Source organism: Vipera berus, assembly GCF_964194415.1.
Source record: "Vipera berus genome assembly, chromosome: 2".
In the NCBI taxonomy this organism is placed as follows: Eukaryota; Metazoa; Chordata; class Lepidosauria; order Squamata; family Viperidae; genus Vipera; species Vipera berus.
The window spans coordinates 109,933,342-109,958,736 of record NC_138203.1 but is presented as its reverse complement, the minus strand read 5'-3'; the positions used below and the strand labels follow the sequence as shown (position 1 = coordinate 109,958,736).

The following is a 25,395-nucleotide window of genomic DNA, read 5'->3' as shown; positions in this document are numbered from 1 at the left end:
TCTTCTTTCACATTAGCGATTTTCTAGTTCTGACTTAAACAGTTTAAAAATGCCCTGCCAGTGCAAATAAAACCGCTACTCATTAGTTATTGGTCTTTTACGACCAGACTTAAGGTAGTTTGAAAATAGGTTCACAATTAATTTTGTACCTTAGAAAACGAACCGACGATGAGCTTCAGAATACAAAAGTGTATACAAAACAGCTTCTCCAATACAAAACTGTTCAAAGATTGCTGCCAAATATCTTCATTGCCGTATCGGTACCCACTCAGACTAACTTCAATGCATAGAACATAGAATAAGAGAGTTGGAAGGGACCATGGAGGTCTTCTAATCCATCCCCCTGCTCAAGCAGGAGACCCTACACCATTTCAGACAAGTAAGTGGCTGTCCATTCTCTTCTTAAAAGCCTCCAGTTTACGGAGCACCCACGACTTTTGCAGGTAATCTACGCTCACATGACTACGGAGCTTTAGGCTCTCTTTTACTATGACCATATTTTTAATAACCCCTTGTGTTTTTCACACGACATGAATGTGTTTATCTCCGTGAACCTCAAAAAAGATATTTTAGTTGCAGTCTTCCTAAATAAATAAATAAATGTCTAATCATCTGAGCCAATAGGCTGCTCCATACACCGGAAGCTCAGCCTTTCTCGTCCTCATCATTCTTTCCTTCCGCTTTCGTGTCTCTTTCGATAAATCGCTCCGAATGCTGGCTGACTGAGGCGTCTAAGCGAAAAAGCGAAGTGCTAAAGTAGCTGATGATGGAACTGGGGTGGCTGGTCGAAGGGATCGTGATATTAGCGACTGCAGGGCTGGCTCTGGTGAGAAGGGATCAGGACTGGCCCTAAAGCATTGCGGGGGCCAAGAGAATGAAGGCAGAATGGCAAACTCTTCCTCCTAGTGGGCTCTGCTTTTTTACTATCTCGGGCCCCAGACATGTTTTTCCTGTCATTTTCCTGACATTTCAGGAAAATTTGGCGTAGGGGTTTCATTACATCCGAGGTTCAATTTTATATCAGCAAATTTAACAAAAATGCCTCAGAATGGATGCAATGCGTCCTTCCTAGATTGAGGAATAAGCAGTTCTCCGTCTCATTCCTCAGAGGCTTCAGGCGGTTTATAAATATAAAAATAAAATTGCAGTGTAAAACTTGAGTAATATCAGATGATAAGAAAAATGTGTGAATGCACATGCCTCTGACTACAATTAAATTGACATTCGGGTTGAGTGGGTGTGAGTGAGTTTCCACGTTTAGTTGTGCACCTTTTCTGAGATTTTGCAGTTCATATGAATTCATCTTTCTTCACATTATAGCTTCCCTGAAATTATTTTAATCACTTCTGGGTTTTTTAGAACAATGTCTTTCTGGTGCATGCTGCTCTTTGAGATGTTCTTACTACCTTATCAGAGAAGGCTGGGCTGCTGACTTGGACAGTTTTTATTCAGAAATTTGAAGTATTTTTTTAAAGGAATAGATCTCAGCATTTCTTAAATTAGAAACTAAAACCCATTTTAGTGGGAGTACCTTTTGTTTAAATGCTAATGTGTTTATACATCAATACCAATTGTGCAAAGTGCAGAAAAAAATAAACCAAACAAAATTAAAACCATGGGACAAAAGAAAAACAAATATAACTTAATCTAATTCATATCAACACTATTCAGTATTCTTATGTGTTCATTTACCTTTGCAAATGATCCTGTTGTATTTATGCAATTTATATATTGCCTTTTGTTCTTTAAACTCATCTCTCTTTTTAGGAGCTTATCAGCATCATAATTTAGCTTCCTCTCAATCCACATATTCTCTTCATATGTTTTGTTTTGTGCTTCAGTCCTCATTTATTTTCTCTATAAAATCCTCAGGGTATCACTTTTAGTCCCGGTCACTTTTTTTGTCATAACTATTTACTAAGCCATAACATGTAACTCCCCTTCATGGATTACTGCCTTGTCGTGGCGAAGGGGCTTGCGTAATTCAATGAAGCTATGAGCTATGCCGTGCAGGGCCACCCAAGACGGAAAGGTCATAGCAGAGAGTTCTGACAAAACGTGATCCACTGGAGAAGGAAATGGCAAACCACTCCAGTATCTTTGCCATGAAAACCCTATGGACAGTACCAAAAGGCAAAACGATATGATGCTGGAAGATGAGCCCCTCAGGTCGGAAGGCGTCCAATATGCTACTGGGGAAGAGCAGAGGGCTAGTACTAGTAGCGCCAGAAAGAATGAAGCGACTGGGCCAAAGCCGAAAGGATGCTCAGCCGTGGATATGTCTGGTGGTGAAAGGAAAGTCCGATGCTGTAAAGATTTTTTCTCAATAGGAACCTGGAATGTAAGATCCATGAATCAAGGAAAGCTGGACGTGGTCAAACAAGAGATGACAAGACTAAACATCGACATCTTAGGTATCAGCGAACTAAAATGGACAGGAATGGTTGAATTTAATTCAGATGACTATCAGGTATACTACTGCGGGCAAGAATCCCTCAGAAGAAATGGAGTAGCCTTCATAGTCAATAAAAAAGTAGGAAAAGCAATACTAGGATACAATCCTCAAAATGACAGAATGATCTCAGTTCGAATCCAAGGCAAACCATTCAATATCACAGTAGTCCAAGTCTATGCCCCAACCACCGGTGCTGAAGAGGATGAAATTGACCGGTTCTATGAAGCTCTACAGCACCTTATAGAACTAACACCAAAAAATGATGTCCTTATCATCATGGGGGATTGGAATGCTAAAGTAGGAAGCCAAAAGATAACCGGAATAACAGGCAAGTTTGGCCTTGGAATACAAAATGAAGCAGGGCACAGGCTGATAGAATTTTGTCAAGAGAATACGATGGTCATAGCAAACACTCTTTTCCAACAACCCAAGAGACGGCTCTACAGATGGACATCACCAGACGGTCAACACAGAAATCAGATTGACTATATGCTAAGATGGAGAAGCTCTATACAGTCAGTAAAAACAAGACCAGGAGCTGACTGTGGCTCAGACCATGAGCTTCTTGTTGCAAAGTTTAGGCTTAAATTAAAGAAAGTAGGGAAAAGCGCTAGGCCAGTCAGGTATGAATTAAATCATATCCCTGTTGAATATACAGTAGAGGTGACAAATAGATTTAAGGAATTAGATCTGATAGACAGAGTGCCTGAAGAACTATGGACAGAGGTTCGCAACATTGTACAAGAGGTAGCAACCAAAACCATCCCAAAGAAAAAGAAATGCAAGAAAGCAAAATGGCTGTCTGAGGAAGCTTTGCAAATAGCTGAGGAAAGGAGGGAAGCGAAAGGCAAGGGAGAAAAAGAAAGATATGCCCAATTAAATGCAGAATTCCAAAGAATAGCTAGAAGAGATAAGAATGTCTTCTTAAATGAACAATGCAAAGAAATAGAAGAAAACAATAGAATAGGGAGGACCAGAGATCTTTTCAAGAAAATTGGAGAGATGAAGGGAACGTTCAATGCAAAAATGGGCATGATAAAGGACCAAAATGGCAGGGACCTAACAGAGGCAGAAGAGATTAAGAAGAGGTGGAAAAATTACACAGAAGAACTATACAAGAATGAGCTTAACGTCCCTGATAATCACAATGAGGTGGTCACTGACCTCGAGCCAGACATCCTAGAATGTGAAGTGAAGTGGGCCTTACAAAAGCTGAGCAACAACAAAGCTAGTGGAGGTGACAGTATTCCAGCTGAGCTATTCAAAATCTTAAAAGACGATGCAGTAAAAGTGCTACACTCAATTTGCCAGCAAATTTGGAAAACTCAACAGTGGCCACAGGATTGGAAAAGATCAGTGTACATTCCAATTCCAAAGAAAGGCAGTGCCAAAGAATGTTCAAACTATCGCACCATTGCACTCATTTCTCATGCTAGTAAAGTTATGCTTAAAATTCTACAAGCTAGACTCCAGCAGTATGTGGATCGAGAACTACCAGAAGTACAGGCAGGATTTCGAAGAGGCAGAGGAACAAGAGATCAAATTGCTAACATACGCTGGATCATGGAGAAAGCTAGAGAGTTCCAGAAAAACATCTACTTCTGCTTCATTGACTATGCTAAAGCCTTTGATTGTGTGGATCATAACAAACTGGCAAGTCCTTAAAGAGATGGGCATACCAGACCATCTTATTTGTCTCTTGAGAAACCTATATGCGGGCCAAGAAGCAACAGTGAGAACTGGACACGGAACCACTGATTGGTTCAAAATTGGGAAAGGAGTCCGGCAAGGCTGTATACTGTCGCCTTGCCTATTTAACTTATATGCAGAGCACATCATGAGAAAGGCAGGGCTAGATGAATCAGAAGTTGGAATTAAGATTGCCGGAAGAAACATCAACAACCTAAGATATGCAGATGATACCATTCTAATGGCAGAAAGTGAAGAGGATCTAAAGAGCCTCTTGTTGCGAGTGAAGAAGGAGAGTGCAAAACTTGGGTTGAAACTAAACATTAAGAAAACCAAGATCATGGCATCCGGCCCTCTCAATTCCTGGCAAATAGATGGGGAAGAAATGGAGGTAGTGACAGATTTTATTTTCCTGGGCTCCAAGATCACTGCAGATGGGGACTGTAGCCAAGAAATTAAAAGACGCTTGCTCCTCGGGAGGAAAGCCATGTCAAATCTAGACAGCACACTAAAAAGCAGAGACATCACCCTGTCAACAAAAGTGCGTATAGTCAAGGCTATGGTCTTCCCAGTTGCAATGTATGGCAGTGAAAGCTGGACCATAAGAAAGGCTGAGCGCCAAAGAATTGAAGCCTTTGAACTATGGTGCTGGAGAAGACTCCTGTGAGTCCCTTGGACTGCAAGGCGATCAAACCGGTCTGTCCTAGAGGAGATCAACCCTGACTGCTCTTTAGAAGGCCAGATCCTGAAGCTAAAACTCAAATACTTTGGCCACCTAATGAGAAGGAAGGATTCACTGGAGAAGAGCCTAATGCTGGGAAAGATTGAGGGCAATAGAAGAAAGGGACGACAGAGAATGAGGTGGCTGGATGGAGTCACTGAAGCAGTAGGTGTGAGCTTAAATGGACTCCAGAAGATGGTAGAGGACAGGAAGGCCTGGAGGAACATTGTCCATAGGGTCGCGATGGGTCGGACACGACTTCGCAACTAACAACAACAACAACATGTAACTATCATCAACCTGTGAATTCCTACTTTCATATGCTCTCACAACAGTCTAAATAACACCAATTCCTAATTTCTCATGTATATTAATAATAATGATAAAGTTGGAAGGGACCTTGGAGGTCATCTAGTCCAAACCCCTGCTCAGGCAGGAAACCCTATAGTATAGGGCCTATACCATTTCAGGCAAATGGCTATCCGGTCTCTTCTTAAAAACTTCCAGTGTTGGAGCATTCACTGCTTCTGGAGGCAGGTTGTTCCACTGGTTAATTGTTCTAACTGTCAGGAAGTTTCTCCTTAGTTCTAGGTTGCTTCTCTCCTTGATTAGTTTCCATCTGTTGCTTCTTGTCCTGCTTTCAGGTGCTTTGGAGAATAGCTGGACTCCCTCTTCTATGTGGCAGCCCCTGAGATATTGGAACACTGCTATCATGTCACCCCTAATCCTTCTCTTCATTAAACTAGAGTAGACATACCCAATTCCAGCAGCCATTCCTTATATGTTTTAGCTTCCAGTCCCCTAGTCATCTTTGTTGCTCTTCTCTGTACTCTTTCTAGAGTCTCAACATCTTTTTTACATCGTGGTGACCAAAACTGGATGCAGTATTCCAAGTGTGGCCTTACCAAGGCATTGTAAAGTGGTATCAATACTTCACATGATCTTGATTCTATCCCTCTGTTAATGCAGCCTAGCACTGTGTTGGCTTTTTTGGCAGCTGCAGCACACTGCTGGCTCATATTTAAGTGATTGTCCACTAGGACTCCGAGATCCCTCTCACAGTTACTACTGTTGAGCAAGGTACCCCTTATACTATACCTGTACATTTGGTTTTTCTTGCCTAAATGTAGAACCTTACTTTTTTCACCATTGAATTTCATTTTGTTAGATAGCACCCAGTGTTCAAGTCTGTCCACAGGAACCTGTCTTCTAGAGTGTTGGCCTGCCTTCTGGAGTGTTGGCTATTCCTGCCAGCTTGGTGTTGCCTGCAAATTTGATAGGCTCCCCCTCTAACCTCTCGTCCAAATCGTTGATGAAGATATTGAAGAGCACTGGGCCCAGAACAGAGCCCTGGGGCACCCCACTACACACTTCCTTCCATGTAGATGCAGTTCCATTCAGGACCACACACTGAGTACGGCCGGTCAGCCAGTTACGAATCCATCTGGTAGTGATGCTGTCTAACCCACATTTTTCTATCTTATCAAGTAGTAGGTTGTGATCTACTTTATCAAATGCCTTACTGAAGTCCAAGTAAATTATATCCACTGCATTCTTCTGATCCACTAATTTTGTCACTTGGTCAAAGAATGCAATAAGATTTGTCTGGCATGATCTGTTTTTGACAAACCCATGTTGGTTTTTAGTAATGACTTTGTTTGCCTCTAAGTGTTTGCTGATTCGTTGTTTGATTATCTTTTCCAGAATCTTCCCAGGTATTGAGGTCAGGCTGATAGGTCTGTAGTTTCCTCGATCTACTTTTTTTTCCTTTTTTGAAGATGGGAGCTACATCAGCTCTTTTCCAGTCCTCTGGTAGTTCCCCTGTGCTCCAGGATCTTTGAAAAATATAGTTCAGTGGTTCTGAGATCACATCTGCCAGTTCCTTGAGAACCTTGGGGTGTAATCCATCTGGTCTTGGTGATTTGAACTCATCTAGGCTGGACAGGTGCTCACTTACCATTTTTCTTGCCTATCTTAACTTGTCTTTCTATTCTGTTTTTTATGGCACTATTTTTGATAGGTTGGTCTGTTTTTTCCCTTTGTGTAAAGACAGATGCAAAAAATGAGTTAAATAGTTCTGCTTTCTCCCTATTGCTTGTTACCTTCTTGCCACTTTCACCCACTAATGGACGGATCATTTCCTTCACTTTTTTCTTGTTTTTTACATGTTGAAAGAAGCTTTTTTTGTTATTTTTGATTTAGTTCATTATGAGCCTTAGTTTTCTTCACTTCATCTTTGCAGGCTCGGGCTATTTGCTGATATTCTGACTTAGTTATGTGCCCCTCTTTCCACTTTCTATACTTGTCCTTTTTATCTTTCAATTTATCAGAGAGTTCTTTATGCAGCCATGCTGATTTCTTTTTAGAGCTGTTATTTTTCCTCTTTGTTGGTTTTGTGCTACACTGGGCTTTTATTATCTCACTTTTCAAAATTTCCCAAGCTTCTTGAATTGTTTTCCCCTTGAGGATTCTCATCCATGGAATCCTTCCCAAGCCTTCTCTAAGTTTATTGAAATTGGCTCTCTTGAAGTCCAAGACTCTAGTTTGACTGTGTTCTATTGCTTGTGCTTCCATAATGTTGAATTCCAATATTACATAATCACTACCTCCCAAGGTTCCTGTGGCTTCAACACCTTCTATCATTTCATCTCTGTTAGTGAGAATGAGATCCAAAATGGCTAATCCCCTAGTTCAGAAAGGATTCACATCCTTTTTCTCAACATACAATATATTCCTCTATGTCTTCATTTCATCTATTACACATGAATGTTTAATACTATAATTTATTCTATGTTTACATTTTGATTAGTGCAGATTCTTCCCCAATGCGCACAATCTTGGAGATTGAGATCAAATTTATTTCTTTTTCTAAATTTTATTTACCTGTTCTCTATTCATCTTAAAAACTTTAACATGAATGGTTTAATCTTGCAAGAATGGTATTGCATTATTATTATATTACAGTATATCTGCTACCACTCCTCTTTTACTTCCCTCCCAGATTGCAGTCATTGCACATATAACTGCAAGACAGTCGCCAAGTATTTATGAATATGAAGATGAGAACTTATTTCTGAATGATAGGAAATCTGTGCCTAGCCTTCATGACCCTGCAACACATGAACTTTCTGTAGTTGTACCTTCATATAATGAAGAAGAACGATGTAAGAATAAATATTTTTATATATTTTGCTTTATAAGCTATTTTATCCTCAGTGTATTTTAAATGAAACAAGATCTGCAGTTTTGCTTTTTTCCACATCTTCCTATAGTACCATCAATGATGAATGAAGCACTAGATTATCTAGAAATGAGACAGGTATGTATTTGCAATACTTCAATAAGATTTTTGAAAGTAGCATCTTCTGATAGTAAAAGAACATAAAAACCTGTGAAATGAAAAATGGTTCTTTTTATTTTTATAGAAACAAGATCCTTCATTCACATATGAGGTCATAGTAGTTGATGATGGCAGCACAGATAAAACCACAAAGGTAGGAGATAAAGGACTCTTTTACAAACTTCAGATACTTGTCAACAGTGCAGGTGGGCGTCACACTTATGACCAGTCATTCAGTGACACTTCAAATTTGTGATGGTCCTGAACAATATGGGGTTACAATGAATCTTTGGAGTTTCAACTGTTGCAGCATTAAATGACCTGCATAGCCCTCATTTAATGACTGCAACTGAGATTGCCAAAATTGCTGTTGCTAAGCAATGAAGTCACATGACATTTTTTTTAATGATTACATTGCATAGCAACACCAATTCTGGTCCCAATTGCTATTATAACCTGAAGACTACCTGTTTTGGTTGTTTGTTTTTTTGAAAAAGACTTCTTATTGTTAATGTTTAAAATCACAATACCAGAAATAATACATGCATCAGAAACAATATCAGAAAGGCATAAAAAGTAATTTTATCTATTCCAAATCTGTTATTATTGCTGATGTTATTATTTTGAGGGACTAAGATATTTACAGTGTTTATTATTTAGCCACCTTGCAAACTGCTATTTTTATTCAGTGATAAAAAACTGAAAATCTTTCTCTTCAGTGCAAACTCAACTGAGATCATGGTTGGCTATGTATGCCCAAGTAGCCGTTCTGTATGTGCTGCAAATATGCATATTTTTTTGTTTCTTGACTTTTCTCTTGCTTATATGTTACATTGTGGTAGCAAAGCCCAAAGACCAATTCAGTATATGTAAAATAATTCACAGCTAGAATTGATTCTGCCAGAATAAGCATATCTGTCAAAGTGATGATATATATTTGTCTAAAATAATTATCTCCTTCATTATGTGCATTTGTGTTCAAGTATTACATAGATTTATATGAAGCTGTAGCGTTAATTCACAAAGGGAATTAGAAAATATTTTAAATAACTGACAATCTATTGTGGTCTTACTGGAGATAATTTTCTAAGATGGTACTTCTATAGAAATGAGTAAAGGAAATGATGCACGTATTGTTTGTCAACAATCTTTGAAATAGAAAGTTTTTGGATAGAAAAGTAGTTTTTAGCTAGGCTACAGTTGTACCTGTTTTAAGGACTTGGTTATTCATGATTTGTTTAGTAACAGAAATTAAACACAAGCAAGAATTAAATCATGCAAAATAAATTGGAAGGGAAGTAAAGTATAGTAATTATTAGTAAACTATTTGACCATTTCATGCTGAATATTCATTCGTATAACTTTGTATAACCACCTATCTCACATTCCTAATTCTAGGCAGGTTAACAATTAAAATATTCAAAACAATTTAAAAATTACAAAGAAAACGAATCTAACCATATTAAAACCACTACAATCAGCAGCCAAGATACAAAACATTCATGGCATTCAAAATTGAACAGGCTCCATTCCATCACCTTAGTCCTATTTAGATCATCCAACTGGTTCTAGATACCACTAAAATATATTTTAAAGGATGTACCTTTTTAAAGAAAAGATATGCAGCAAAGGGATAGCCTGTTTCCTGAAGGTGTGGTGGCTCTACCCCTGCAGCTTTTCAAGAACAAAGTTCCCAACCTTTCCTGTTCTGGACAGGGATTTGGACTAGATGACCTTTAAGATCTCTTCCAACCCTGGGATTCAACAATACTTTGAAAGGGTGCAACAAGGGACTGAAGAACAGTGTCTCTAATATGATATTTTGTAACATCAAAGTTGCCTAGGGCACCACTAATGCATTGGGGCTTCAATGGATTCTCAGAGCAATGCACATCACCCTCCCAGCTCTGCTCACCACAATCAAGAGGAGGACAGAAGAGGAAGACCTTCCTTGAAATGGTGAGGAAAGCTCCCACCCCCAGAAAAGACTGATGGGTTAATTTTGGTTGTACAAGACCAAGCATTAGGAAATAAATGCATACAAAACCAGAATTGAGAATGGAGCAGCAGACAGCCAATGCCACCTCTGCAAACAAGCTGAACAAATAGTGGACCGCTTAGTTAGCTGCTACAAGACTACACAGATGGATTGACAATGGCATGGCAAAGTTGCAACAATGGTGCATTGGAATATCTGAAAGAATTACTGTTTACCTGCCAACAACAACTGGTGGGACCATAAAATGAAACACTCCTTCAGGCTAATAAGGAATTAGAAACAACAGTCATTTTTCTGGAAGCAGAAAAGGCTGCTCATTATCTACGCTTCCAGAACATTCAAGAAAAAAGAGGGGAAGATCTGTTGGTCATGATGGCAGAACTGATGGCAAAGGCACTCGGTGTAGGGAAGGAGGAAATGCTGGCGGAAATTGATGAAACATACAGGGTCCAAACTAATTATGCGAGAAGGCACAACCTCCCAAAAGAAGTACATGTAAGGTTAGTTAAAAAATCAATTCGGGATGAGCTTCTGCATAGATCTAGAGAGGAACCATTAGAATTTCGGGGCCAACCAATCACCATCCTTAAACAGATACCTAAAAGGATGAGGGATCTGAGACGCGGCTATCAATTCTTAACATCCAAACTAATAAGAGAAAATGTAAACTTTAGATGGCTAACTCCAGAGGGTATTCTAGTTACGTGGCAGGATAGAAGGCATAGACTGGACACGATAGAGAAGGCAGAAGATTTTTACAAACGCCACTTCCATAGCCAAGAGGAAGTAGATTTAGAAGATCAAGATGGAAGGGAGGTAAGAGAATGTTCTGAACCAGCCCTCTTCTCGCACCCCTAATCAAAAGAAGAGTCTGGAAAGCGTCCAAGGCTAAAAGGCTTCTGCCAAGATTTAATTACGCAGTTAACAAAAACACAAGAGCTTGTCTTCTCAAGCGGAAAAGGTTGCTTTCAGCAACCAGCCCCTCCCCAAACACTTCTTTTATAGAGAGCTCAGGGCGTGGTCTCCCTGTGCCTCCTCCCGAGGAGTCCCATAGTCTTTCTTTGTTTGTCCCTGCTCGTCTGCCTCCTGCGTCGGGCGTCCTTGAACAGGGCCAGCTGTGGGTCATCATCCTCCGCACTCTCGGGCTCACACAGCTGAGAAGAGGTCCCCGGCTGAGGGCTCTGCACAGCCTCCAAATCATCATCATCAGCCGGTTCGTTTCCCTCCTCCCCCACATCTGAGTCCTCCGATACATCGGAGCCGGCTGTCGGACCCACAGGCTGGCCCTGAGTCACAACAGAGAAAGAGATACAATACGTGTGGCAATGGATGGGAAGATCTTAGCTACAGAGGATAGAAGGAACAAATCCGGTGAGTTAACAGAGAAACATGGAACTAGAGACAAGGAAGAGAGAGAGCCCCGAATCACGAGATCCACAAAAACCAGAAATAAGTAAGATGAAGGGAGGTGAGTGTAGTATTATGTCTGTGAATATTAATGGATTGAATTCGCCAGTGAAAAGGCGGAAATTTTTTAATAGGCTTATTCACCAACAATTGGATATCGTGGCAATACAAGAAGTCCATATAAAGGAACAACAAAAATATTTGTTAGTACAACCAAGAATAGGGAACCTATTCGTTTCCTTAGACCGACACAAGAAAAAGAGAGGAGTGGCACTATATGTAAACCCAAAATTGACTGCAAAACAAATTTATAACGATAAAGAGGGTAGAATACTGATAGTCGAGGTTATAATAAATCACAGGAAGGTCATGATGGTAGAGATATATGCCCCAAACCATAACCAAGAACAATTTTTCAAAACACTTCACAATAAGATATGTAGCATTGATTATGAGGAGATTTGTTTAATAGGAGATTTTAATGCTATCCTAGATATAAATTTGGATTATATGGGAAAGACGCTTAGGAAAAAGAAGAGAAGAATTCTACCGAGATCTTTTCTTAACTTGGCTGAGGAACTAAATATCCAAGATGTCTGGAGGGAAAGAAATCGTAAGGCTAGACAATATACATATTACTCCAACCGACATAACTCATGGTCTAGAATAGACATGGTATGGATGACGAAAGAAATTAGTTCAGAAATAGACGAGGTACATATAGCGACAGGTACTTGGGCAGATCACAATCCTATTAAACTTATCTGGAAAGGTTCCAAAAAAATACCCAGATGGACGCTTCAAAGAGCAATTTTAAAAGAAGACGAATTCAAATCTAAGATGGAGAGAGAGCTAAGTTTTTTCTTTAAGGAAAATAAAGCTATAGACACCTCAGTACAAAACAATTGGGATACAGCTAAGGCAATGATGAGAGGGGTAGCGAGGGCATATATGGTATATAAAAATAAGGGGAAAAGACAACAACGGGAAAGATTAGAAGAGGAATATAAGAGCTTAGAAGTTACACTCCAACAAGATCCACAAAAAGAGAATATCAAGCAATCTATGGATCTGATTAAACACAAACTTAACATTCTAGACAAAGAGAAATTAGCACAACAATTGAGAAACACGAAACAAAATTTTTTTGAAAATGCAAATAAACCGGGCCGGTGGCTCGCATATAAATTGGGAAAACAAAAGGGGAAAAACTGGATTCACGAACTACGAGATGAGGAAGGGAGAATATTCCACCAGGAGGAAAAAAAAAATTATAGCCCAGGAATTTTACGAACGTTTATACAAAGAAGATAGTCAGGCAAGTGTGGAGAAAATGGAGGAATATTTTCAAAGAGCCAAACTACCTAAAGTCACAGAAGATACCAGAAATATGTTAAACGAGGAAATTCGACTATCTGAGGTGATAAAAGCTATTAATGCACAAAAGAATAATAAAGCATCGGGACCCGACGGTCTTCCATCAGAAATTTATAAAGAATTACAAAATATCCTAGCTCAACCCCTAGTGGAGGTATTTAACGCAGTATTAGAAGGCGCAAGGACGCCTAAATCTTGGCTAGAGGCAAACATAACCCTTATTCCGAAAGATAACACAGACCATACATTAATCCAAAATTACAGACCCATATCACTTCTTAACTCGGACTACAAGATATTTACATCAATTATAGCGGAACGATTGAAACGATTTCTGAATGATTTCATACACGCAGATCAAAATGGTTTTCTCGCTAAGAGACACACTAAGCACAACATTAGAATAATATTAGATACATTGGAGTACTATGAATTACATAGCGAACAACAGATGGCATTACTTTTCTTAGACGCCCAAAAGGCATTTGACAATGTTAAATGGTCTTTTTTGTGCCAACAGCTTAGCTTTATGAATATGGGTGAAAAATTTATAAATATAATTAGGGCAATTTATGACAATCAGGAAGCAAAAATAATTATTAATGGGGAAGCATCTAGCAAGTTTCAAATTCAAAAGGGAACACGGCAAGGCTGCCCCTTATCACCATTGCTGTTTATATTGACTCTTGAAGTATTAACGAGAACTATAAGAAACGACCCAAAGATAATAGGATTAACCATTAAAAAGGAAACCTTTAAATTGCAAGCTTTCGCGGACGATCTGGTTTTTATTATGGAGGATCCATGTCAGACGGGACCAAAGCTATTGGAAGAATTATCTAAATATGGTGAGGTTGCCGGACTGCGAATAAATAGAAATAAGACCAAGATGATTGTTAAAAATATGACCAATAAACAAAAAGGTAATCTGGCCGAAATCATGGATATAGAAATAGTCAAGAAAATAAAATATCTAGGGATTAACATTACGGCTAGATGCACTTCACTCAAAAAGGATAATTATGATAATGTAGTGAACCAAATAAAAGGTGATCTGGAAAGATGGGGAAACCTAAAACTCTCATTATTGGGAAGAATCGCTGTCATTAAGATGAATATTCTGCCTAAAATCCTGTTTCTGTTTCAGAATATCCCAATTCAACTCGACTCTAAATTTTTTCGAAATTTGGATAAATTATCACTAAATTTTATTTGGCAGGGGAAAAAACCAAGAATTAAATTGAAATATTTACAAGACACGAAGGAAAATGGGGGTTTTGGATTGCCAGACTGGGAATTATATTACCACGCCGCGGCCCTGAGCTGGATTAGAGAATGGGTAATCTTGAGAAATAGAAGACTATTAACTTTAGAGGGTCACGATTTGCAATATGGCTGGCATGCTTTCCTATGGACGGAGAAACAAGGTCTTTTCTCGCATTTTCAAAGACACCGGATCAGGCAAGCGCTACTTAATACTTGGAAAAAAATTAGATCTCACAATTACACCAAAATACCGGTCTGGCTATCCACCCTTGAAGCGATAGTTTACCCAAATCTGTTTGATTTGGGTAACATAATCTCATACAAGGATATTCTGAATGAGGAGGGGGAATTGAAACTTAGGAATGAACTAGAATTACAAGGTATGAAACTCGATTGGTGGGCCTACTTACAAATCCAATCGAGATTTAGGAAGGATAAAAATGAATGGGGGATATATACCTCTGAAACAGCATTGGACAAAATATTATTGGGACCGGACTCTAAACAAATAAGGAATTTTTATAAATTACTTTTGGGATATAAGCTGTTTGAAGAGCAAGTGAAAGACCCCATGTTGACCTGGGCTAACAATTTAGGACATAACATCGACCTAGATACTTGGCAAACAATTTGGGATAGGAATAAAAGGATAACACTGGCCTCATCATATAAAGAAAATTTATTTAAAATGTTTTACCGATGGCATCTTCCCCCAGCCCGCTTAGCAAAAATGTACACAACAGCATCTCCCAAATGTTGGAAGTGTTCTGAAGAGATAGGCACATACTTCCACACGTGGTGGTCTTGCAGTAAAACACAAAAATTTTGGAGAATGATTTGGATTTGGCTGAAAGAAATATTGAAACAAGATCTGGAGTTTAGTCCAGAACTTTTCTTGTTGGGAATCACGAAAGAGAAATATCCTAAAGATGTGCTATACTTAACGATCCATATTATCACAGCAGCTAGAATATCATTTGCGCAAAAATGGAAAAAGAATGAGATCCCAGGACAAAAAGAGGTTATTAGGAAAATTTGGGATTGCGCTGAAATGGACAAATTAACTTTGGAATTAAAGAATAAAGATCAATCAGACTATTATAGAATTTGGAACAAATTGTATCTTTGGATGGATAAAAAGAAAGGTCTCTATTAGGTTTTACAGACTAGCTCACTGTTTTAAATATTGTGGTATTTCACCGATTTGTAATCTAAGTGTATTTAAGTGTATTTTTGATGTACATATATACATGTATATATATATATTTAAACATTGTAGACAAAAAGGTTTGTCAGCTCGCTGGTACTGTGTCCAATGTTTTTAAATAATAAATTTAATAAAAAAATTAAAAAAAAAAACTGACAAAGTAATTGAAAATGAAGAAGCTCAAGTATACTGGGACTTCAGAATTAAAACAGAAAAGCATCCACCACATAACACCTTGGATTTAGTAATTGTTGATACGAAAGATAAGAAGTCTTGACAGTGGACTTTGCAGCACCTGGAGACAGCAGAATGAAAGAGTAGGAACTGGAGAAAATCTCAAAATATAAGGACCTGCAAATAGAACTATAACAACTATGGCAAAAGAAACCAAGATAGTACCAATAGGCACCTTGGATGCAATCCCTAAACATGTGGAGCACCAGTTGAACACCATTGGCATTGACAAAAATCACCATTAGTCAATTGCAAAAGGCAGCTTTTATACACACACACACACACACACACACACACACACACATTTTATTGATTTTCTGGTATTACATTCACATATTTGAAAAGCAACATGGTGGCTGGGTAGTAGTAATTCAATTGCATACAGATATCATTAGTACAGATTTCAAATTGCTACCATAAATATTTCCTCTCTTTTTCCCTTCATATATACTGTCTATTTGTAAAATAAAAGACACGTTTTAGCCTATCCATCACATAGAAAATAACTTTCTTACATATATCCATAGTTTTTAGTTTACACATATTCTAATTGTTTTAACATACAATCTTTTAGACAATCAATGACCTAATAGATTTTTCAATTTTAATTTCCACTAAAATTTAGATTTAACGTTTGATATTTATCATTCCCAAGATTTTTAGTATACTTCCAATTCATCTATCACCATTCCTCACAAAATCTAATATTCAAAATACACATCCCATTTACTTAACCTCACCCTCTATGTCAACAAGTTAAGGATATAATATGATATCCTTCCTTTTTGCTAATTTTCAGTTGTTTTTTTAAGTAATAATCAAAATTTCTTTTTATTTCAATATTTAATGCTTCCTCTCTTCCTCTTTATATCTGCTATCTCTTGCTTAAACTGATAATTTTCATTTTTAACATTCCATATAGACCTATTTATTACGTTCAACAATATGTTTTTAGCTTGTCTACATTATTCACCTTTACATTACCTTTATGCACAAATCAATATTCAAATTAGCTATTAGTATTTATACTGCTACATTTTAATGACCAAATTTTTTTCTTTATCTCAGTTCATAACAGTGTCTTGTGTTCAACATACACATCTTATCTATTTAGGTACATTCTGTTTCAGATTTCAGCAAGATGGTTGAAACTCCATTCTTCTTGAGTCTTATTCTAGCTTTTTTCCTTTGCCAAATCATCTTCCTTGTCCTTGTTTTTGGGTCATCGAACCAATCTCCTTGTAATATCATGTATATTAATTGATATTGGCAAAACCATCCAATCACCATTTTTTTGAGAGGACTTGTAGGTCGTCTCTTTATTCTTCCATATTGACGTATTTGTTCTGAATTGTTTGTCTACTCATCCAACTGTTCTTTTTCTAGATCCTCTAGTTCCTTCTGAGTTGTATAAGAAACCTTTTCCTTTTTCCAGGTTTTCAATGTCTTTTCTGGATTTTCAAATATCAATATTTGTTTAATAGTAGATTCTTCTGTCATGGTACTTGAATGTTTCATTTTTTCTATTGTATTTTGTATAGATGGTTCTTTAATTGTGGTCAAAGTTTGGGCTTTCATATCTGGGCTATCTTCTTGTTCCTTCACATAGCCTCTTAGTATTTCATTGGTTGCGGTAAGAATTTGGATTAGTGTTTTTAACATAGCAAGATTTTGTTGATTTTCATCTATAAATAAATTTTATTCCTGGTCTTCTTCCATTTTGGTATTTTAAACTAAAGGCTTTACACTTAGAAAATCCCAAAGAAAGAATTTTTTTTCTAGATAGGGAACACAAAGCTGTTGTTTTAAATTTCTCAAGGTTATGTATCTTATCTATTTCCCTGACCAGTCAGCCAGGCCCCTTTTAAAGTTTCCCTTTGAGTCCCAAAGTTGTCTTAATCTTTTCAGTTTTGCTTTCTTTTTTTCATAAGAAAGAATCCAGATTTCCAACAGAAGTAGACAATGAACAATAGGAAATAAAAAAAATATTTCAATCCACATGCTTTGAGAAATAAAGTTCCAATTGGGATTCAGTTACTTTTTCAACGTTTAAAATGCCCCTGTATATTTAGTCGCTGCTCTTTCTGGAGGGAGGGCTAAAATCCCCCTTCCTTCATCGCAGGGGGAAAATGCTTAGCAGCTTAAGGAGGTACAGAAAGTAATTAGGGTGTAAAAGAGGTAGATCTCACCCAGTCTCTTCTGCACTGCTTTAAGAGTTGCCTGGAGGAAAATGTGACTTTGGCTGTTCACAGCCTAGGGACAAGCCATAATGGCCAGTCCTTTCGTCCGCCAAGTTGGAGGGATCTCCAGGTCCAATGGGAGACTTGCGGCTCTCCCACGATCCAGTGAGCGCCCCTCCTTACTGGTCACCTCCTCAGGGTGACTTTCGGCCCTTTTCAGGGCCCCCAGCGATGCGAAACTGGACGGGGCAGAGAGAGCAAGTCTCCCAGCCATCCATAGCGGCTGTGTGACAAACCGGAAGTCTGCAAAAGGCAGCTTTACTTGCAGCAGCTTACATCCTATATCACCATTAAACAACAATATCTGCCTACCTGAGGTCCTTAAGAAGGATTTCATTAGGTGAATAAAAATTTAAGGTTACTTACAGTTTAGGATTCACTACATCATTTCCTATGCATTTTAACTTTTTCAGTTTAGAGAGTAATATTTTCTCTAAAGGTAAATGTAGTCATTAAATATTTGTACCCTAAAATAAATGTGGCCCAGAGTTGCCTTATCGGTGAGAGGGGTGGTTTATAAATTTAATAAATAAAACAATAAATGTAAAACACTACAAATGTAAAAACTAAAATATTAACTAAGGGATATTATGTAATTGTTCAGTATATTTTCCTTTGAATATCCAGTTAAGCAAATGCAAATTTTTGTTTTTAACTTAAGGAATTGAAGGTGAGTTGTTTAACAGGAAAAAGATTAAAAAAATTCAGATGGCATTTTCTAAACAAAAAATATTTTTGCCTGATATATGTATATTTGAAACTGTCTTGACCATCAATTAATAGCAAGTATAGCATTCCAAATTGTGATTATTGTTGTTTTATTCTGATGTATTATTTTCTGTAGGTTGCACTGAGGTACGTTAAGAAGTACGGTAGTAACAAAGTGAGAGTACTCACTCTGGTGAGGAATCGTGGAAAGGGGGGAGCTGTTAGAAGGGTAATAACTCATCTCTTTTCCTTTAAGTTGCATATTTTCTCAGAAAAATGATTTACCTTTTAGTTTGAACATTTAAATTAAATTGAAAAATATTGATGAAGGTACTGCAAACTTAACTGTTTTCTTATTTACAAGCTATAACGCTTGTTTTTGCTAAGGTGGAACATATACTGGCTGCTTCATTTAATGGATTAATAGGATTAATAGGGGAGGGAATCTCTATTAAACCAAATGGGAAAATGAGAGGAATTTGGTATATTCACCCTGTTGAGCTATAGAAATATAATCATAATAATGACTACATAAAATATAGACCTGCTGACTTGGTAAACATCCTCATTTTAGTTTCTGATTGAGCTGCCTAGTAACACCCTTGTCTAGAACCATTGTTATTGTTCTTGACTACAGATTGCCCAGATTTGTAGCCATAATTCAAACAGAGCTTTGTGAGGTTGACCTAACTCTGGAATGTGACAATTGGTACATGAAAAGCTTATTGCATCATGTTAGCTTTTAATTTTTAAAAAATAGATTATTCTAATTTTAAAGATAATTAAAAGGGAAACTGGCATGATGCAAAGCAAAGCATTAGTCTCCAGAGGTATTGATTTCACATAGGTTGTGCAAACAGTCTTACAGAATTAAAATGGTGACTCACCACAGTTGTTTGGGAAAATTCCTAATCAGTATTCTGTTAAGCAGTCCCATCGTTTGCTTTCTGGCAAATTGCAGTTAGTGACTGGCCATGTACATTGTGGCATCCATTTTGTGAACAGGCAGTCATTCCCCATATCAGTAACAATATTGTGTTCATGCTATCAAATATGTTCTCTGGTCATAAAGTTTAATACCTGAATTATAATAATTTGGGGGGATGGGATTGTTCTATTAAAACAAAATATGACTTTTTTGTCTTTTCATAATAATTGCTGAACTAATTTAGGTCCTTACATATTTCTTAACTGCAGGGTGTATTTTATTCACGAGGCAAAAAAATATTGATGGCAGATGCTGATGGAGCTACAAAATTTAAAGATATTGAAAAAGTAGAAAAAGGTCTTGAGAGTCTTCAACCCTGGCCTGTGAGATTCTATTTGGCTACTTTTCTCCTTTTTGTTGGATTAGTAAGAAGTTAATTATAATGTTGTTTCCTTTTTAAGTCTTAAAACACAATCCAGAGAAAGTTGAACATATTTAATTTCTTAAATTGTGTGGGATTCGAGCAAACAGCTTTTATCAGGTTGGCTGTCAGAACCCACTCCAATACACATCTTAGGAAAGAAAAACTCTTGGAGACAAGATTGTCCAAGCAAGAACTTTTACTAAGACATAGATGACAGTGGATATAATAGACAGGATCTGAAAACTTTCTCACAAATTGATATTTTTAAAGTGTCCCTGAGCAAAACCCCACCCTTCAGTCCATTTGGTCAGTCCCGGATCAGTCAAGTTTCAGGTATCAAACCCCTCATGGGAAAGGGAGAACCATTAGTCCATTCGCAACACAATTACTTCCTCCCCTTCACATTCCATCAGGAGATACAAGCCAGAATTCTCCCCATCCCTTTCTTAGTTGCTCATCGATCAGAGAGAGAGAGGATTCCTTTCATCAGCAACAGACAGAATTCTTCCCACCTCCTTTCTTAGTTGCTCGTAGATCAGAGGGAGAGGGTTCCTTTCATCGGTCTTTTTGCAATGGCCAACAGGCAGGCTAGATAAACAAAAAGTTTCATCTAAGGCAGACATGTCAAACACAAGGCCCGGGGGCCGGATCCGGCCCGCGAAGTGGTTTCATGCGGCCCGTGAAGCCATCCTGGAAACTGAGGGAACGGCCCCCACTGTCTTGGCCCTGGCCCAGAGACCCTCCTTCTGCCAGGGACCCTCAGATCTGTCCCACTCCTGCCCAGGCCCCCATAGGCACCCTTGATGCGAACGATGTAGAGCTGGCCACGCCCACCCAGTAGGCCATACGCACTCTAGCCACGCCCACCAAGTAGGCCACACCCACCCTGGCCATACCCACCCGGCCCCCTGAGGGCAACCGCAGTGCTGATGCGGCCCTCAATGAAATTGAGTTTGACACCCCTGATCTAAGGGAAAGAGATGGGAGCAATAAACTCCCCTGTCTATTCTCTTTCCTCCTTGGGAATGGCAGAATCCAGGAAGAGTGGGGGTGAGATTTGGGTTTGCACAGAGAGGGAGTTAGAAATGAAATATAAATGGATTCTGACATTGGCATACATTTTGGAATGCTGTGTCCTAATTTGAGATTTGTAGTTTGGGAGTACTGCAAAATATCCCTTTTTTCTACGTGCAAGGGAGTTTAGGCTCAACAAATTCAATGTTGGAGCTGATGGAAAAGTAAAATGAGCATTCTCAGGTGATATCTATTTTTCCCTCTGTTGCTACTGTATTTTCCAGCGTATAAGACGACTGGGCGTATAAGACGACCCCCTACTTTTCCTGTTAAATTACCATATTTTTCGGACCATAAGACACACCTGACCATAACACGCACCCAGTTTTTAGAGCAGGAAAACAAGAAAAAAATATTCTGAACCAAATAGGACCGGTATACTAAAACAGGGCTTTTCAACCTTTTCATCCATTGTACCACTTTTAGGACAAGGCAATGTCTGAGTACCACCAGTCGCCCAGCAAGGTGTCAAAAACATGACACCCCCCCCCCAAAAAAGGAAAAAAATGATAAAGTACAGGTAGTCCTCGGCTTACAATGATTCACTTAGTGACCATTCAAAGTTGCGACGGCACTGAAAAAAGTGACTTATGACCATTTTTCACACTTATGACCATTGCAGCATCCCCAGGGTCATGTGATTTACATTCGGATGCTTGGCAATCGATTCATATTTATGATGATCACATTGTTCCAGGGTCATGTGATCGCCTTTTGCAACCTTCTGACAAGCAAAGTTAGTGGGGAAACCAGATTCACTTAACAATCATGTTACTAATTTCTCTCTCTCCTTCTCTTTCCCTCTCTCCCCCTCCCTCTTTCTTTCTCTCTCCTCTCTCTCCTTCTTTTTCTCTTTCCCTTTCTCTCCCTCTCCCTCTTTCTCCCTATTTTTCTCTTTCCCTCTATTTCTCCCTCTTTCTCTCTCCATTTCCCTCTTTCTTTCTCCTTGTCTCTCCCTCTTTCTCTCCCTCTCTATTTTTCTCTTTCCCTCTATTTCTCCCTTTCTTTCTCTCCCTCTATTTCCCTCCCTTTCTTTCTCCTTCTCTCTCCCTCTTTCTCTCCCTCTCTATTTTTCCTTTCCCTCTATTTCTCCCTCTTTTTCTCTCTCCCTCTATTTCCCTCCCTCTTTCTTTCTCCTTGTCTCTCTCTCCCTCTTTCTCTCTCTCCCTTTCTTTCTCTCCCTCTCTTTCCCTCTCCCTCTTTCTCTCTCTCCCTCTATTTCCCTCCCTTTCTTTCTCCTTCTCTCTCTCCCTCTTTCTCTCCCTCCCTATTTCTTTCTCCTTCTCTCTCCCTCTCTTTTTCTCTCTCTATTTCTCTCCCTCCCTCTTCCATTGTCCCTTCTTTTCTTCCTTTCTTTCTTCCTTCCCTCCCTCTTTGTCCTTCCCTCTCCACATTAGAGCAGTACCTGCGGAGGCGGCCCTGCGGCCCGGCTTTCTCTTGCAGAAAGCAAGCTGAAACGGAGCAAGGGAGATTGCCAGGAACGCGAATCGGCCGATCTCGCGCTCCTGCAATCTCCCTCACTCGGTTTCAGCTTCCCTTGCTACAAGAGAAAGCAGGCTGAAACGAGGGAGATTGCAGCAGCGCGAGATCAGCCGATTCACATTCCTGGCAATCTCCCTCGCTCCGTTTTTGCAGATTGCAGGAGCATGAGATCGGCGTTTCTCAGCACGTGCCGATTCGTGCTCCTGGCAATCTCCCTTGCTTTCCACTTGCGGAGGTTGGGGCTGGCCATACGGATCAGCTTTGGACCATAAGACGCACCCTCGTTTCCCCCCCTACTTTTGGGGGGGGAAAGTGCGTCTTATGGTCCGAAAGATACGGGTATAGGGTTTGGGCTATACTCGCCGTATAAGACTACCGTATTTTCTGGCGTATAAGACAACCCCTGACTTTTGAGAAGATTTTCATGGGTTAAAAAGTCGTCTTATACGCCGGAAAATGCGGTATTTGCATGTCCTTTGGAAACACTAAAATATTATTTCTTGTTGCCATTATTTTTTTAGTTTAGTTTTGATATTACAGCTGAGCTATTTCTTCAAACAATATGCTTTACATCTCATGGGAGTACAAAGCATCTCCCTTTGAATAACGAAAGCAGCTGCATCATTTTCCAGGCCTAGCCAGCTGCTTTAGAAGCTGCTTCCAGGTCTCTCTATATACATGCACATGGTAATCACTGTGCAGGAGCAGCTTATAAACTCACCACATGAATCTGGAAGAAGATACAGTGGGTTTTATGAGTTGAAAGGAGTGCTTATGCAAATATAATTTGGAAAGTACCTGTAATTTACTCTGATTCCCTTAAAGCTGTTAATGTTTTTCCCTCTAGGAAATGATGGCTATTGCCTGTGGCTCTCGTGCTCACTTGGAGAAAGATTCCATAGCACAGGTATACTTTTTTGCCTCTGTTTTTTCTTCTGTACCTACTGTCAGACAGACTATTCATAGACAAACATAATCAAGAGCATGCCTTCTTTTTTAAGATCAAATCTTATCCTTTAGTTTGCATGATGCCTGGTTGGAATGCAGTATGTGGGCTTTTATTCAGCAATATACAGCCAATCTAAATAACTAACAGAAATACACTATTGAGTATTTCTAACATAATTATCAAAGTCTCTGTTTTGTAGTCTCTAAATTTAAGAGTTATTTTAAAGCATGTTTATTAGATCAAACTAATTAAGAGAATAAAAAGTATATATACAACAGTATTAACAATATTGTGTAAGCCCTCCACATCTTTTCCTTGCCCTTTGTTGAAAAAACCCCAAATGTTAACAAACAATAGATATCAGTAGATCATTATTGCATATTAGGTACAGTTTTATCTTTCCATTTTTATGGTATTTGTTTTTGTTGATTCCCATACACAAAAAATTTACAATACCTGATATCAGAAGATTACAAGAGATATAGTAAAAGAAGTCAGTTCAGGAATATTGAACGTAGATTTCATTACAAAATGGAGTGATAGGATAGGTCAGTGATGGCAAACCTTTTAGACACCGAGTGCCCAAATTGCAACCCAAAACCCAGTTATGTATCATTGGGTGCTAGGTGGGCATGGCCCATTGCATGGGTGTGGCCCATTGGTGGGCGTGGCTGCAGTGGTAACAGCAGACTGGGTGGGACTAAAAAGTTCAATCAATCAATTCCAACTTTGCGAGATCTTTTTTTTCCCACCGGAAGTTGAAATTGATTGATTGAAACTTTTTTTTTTGCACATGGCGGTGGAGGCCTAAAGCGAAAAGGTTTTATAAAACCCAGCTGAAGGCCTAGGACTGGGGCAACAAGCGCACGTGCCCACAGAGAGGGCTCTGTGTGCCACCTGTGGCACGCATGCCATAAGTTCGCCACCACGGGGATAGGTTAATGTTAGTTAACCAATTAGTTAATGTTCTAGTCCTGACTTGTATCTCTAACAACTGATTTCAGATAGTTCTTCAGTTGTGACTGCAATGAGGCCTATCACAAGTAAAATTAACAAAATAACAGAGTTGGAAGGAACCTTGGAAAGAGCTACTTAGAATTGGTTCCCTCGCAAAAGAAAAACTGGGACCTGCAAAGTGCGCACGTGCATGCACAGAACAATGGGCTTGATTGAAGAGTGGAGCCTAAGGCGAGACATGCACTGGCCCTGCCCCCCCCTCCAGCGCTCTCTGCAGCTCAACACTACATAAGACCGCTCCAAAGTCGCTTCATCCAGATTAGCATCTTCTGTGACTTCCCACACACGACCACTTGCTGTTTCACACCTGCCACCACCCAGCAACTTGGGCAACCAAGGTGGGAATGTCCCTGGCGTTCTGGCGCTCACCCGCCTCCCCTCCGCCTGCAAACTCCCACCGCCTCTGCCTCTCCGCCAGGCAACACCCGCAGCCCTCAGACGCCTCGTGAGTTGCCCTCCAGACTTGGTCCGCTCAGGAACGGTGCAAACCCACTGCCCCTCCCTCTGTCCCCTTTTTGCTGCTGTCCTCCCAGCCATCGCTTTGGCACGTGCCCAGCCTGCTTGGCTCCCTTTTCCATAGCGCTCCCTTTGTTCCCCACCGAACTTCCAACTCCCGCCCATGGGGCATCGCTCGCAGCAGAGCAGCCACCCGGCACTCTTGCCATGTGATGCCTCCTGCAGACAGCCCCCTCCGCTTTCCTCCGGCCGGGCAGAGCACCCCTCACCAACCAAGCGGTATCCCAGGATCACGATGTTTCAGTAGTGCACAAACAGCAGAAGGAGGTGCGAGCTGTGAAGAAAAACTCCTCACACTCCAATTCTTTCCAGAAAAAGTCCCAGAGAGGGACTTTCATTACTTCAGAGATGTTTTTATTTGG

The 25,395-nt window shown here is 39.4% G+C and overlaps 2 protein-coding genes across 2 annotated transcripts in view; one reads left to right on the top strand and one right to left on the bottom strand.

Annotated features, from left to right (window-relative positions):
• The window catches only part of EXOSC8 (exosome component 8), a 49,023-nt gene extending 48,582 nt beyond the window's left edge, over positions 1–441 (bottom strand). Inside the window, exon 1 of the mRNA XM_081315769.1 lies at positions 150–441. The gene's annotated coding sequence lies outside the window, so the exon portion shown is untranslated. The remainder of the gene's footprint in view (positions 1–149) is intronic.
• A 246-nt stretch (positions 442–687) lies between these two features.
• ALG5 (ALG5 dolichyl-phosphate beta-glucosyltransferase) overlaps positions 688–25,395 on the top strand; it is a 49,413-nt gene continuing 24,705 nt past the window's right edge. The window contains exons 1-7 of the mRNA XM_081318455.1: positions 688–826; positions 7,867–8,029; positions 8,138–8,184; positions 8,291–8,359; positions 18,780–18,872; positions 19,841–19,954; positions 23,399–23,458. Coding sequence (XP_081174581.1) covers positions 764–826; positions 7,867–8,029; positions 8,138–8,184; positions 8,291–8,359; positions 18,780–18,872; positions 19,841–19,954; positions 23,399–23,458 — 609 coding nt within the window. The 5' untranslated portion in view covers positions 688–763. The remainder of the gene's footprint in view (positions 827–7,866; positions 8,030–8,137; positions 8,185–8,290; positions 8,360–18,779; positions 18,873–19,840; positions 19,955–23,398; positions 23,459–25,395) is intronic.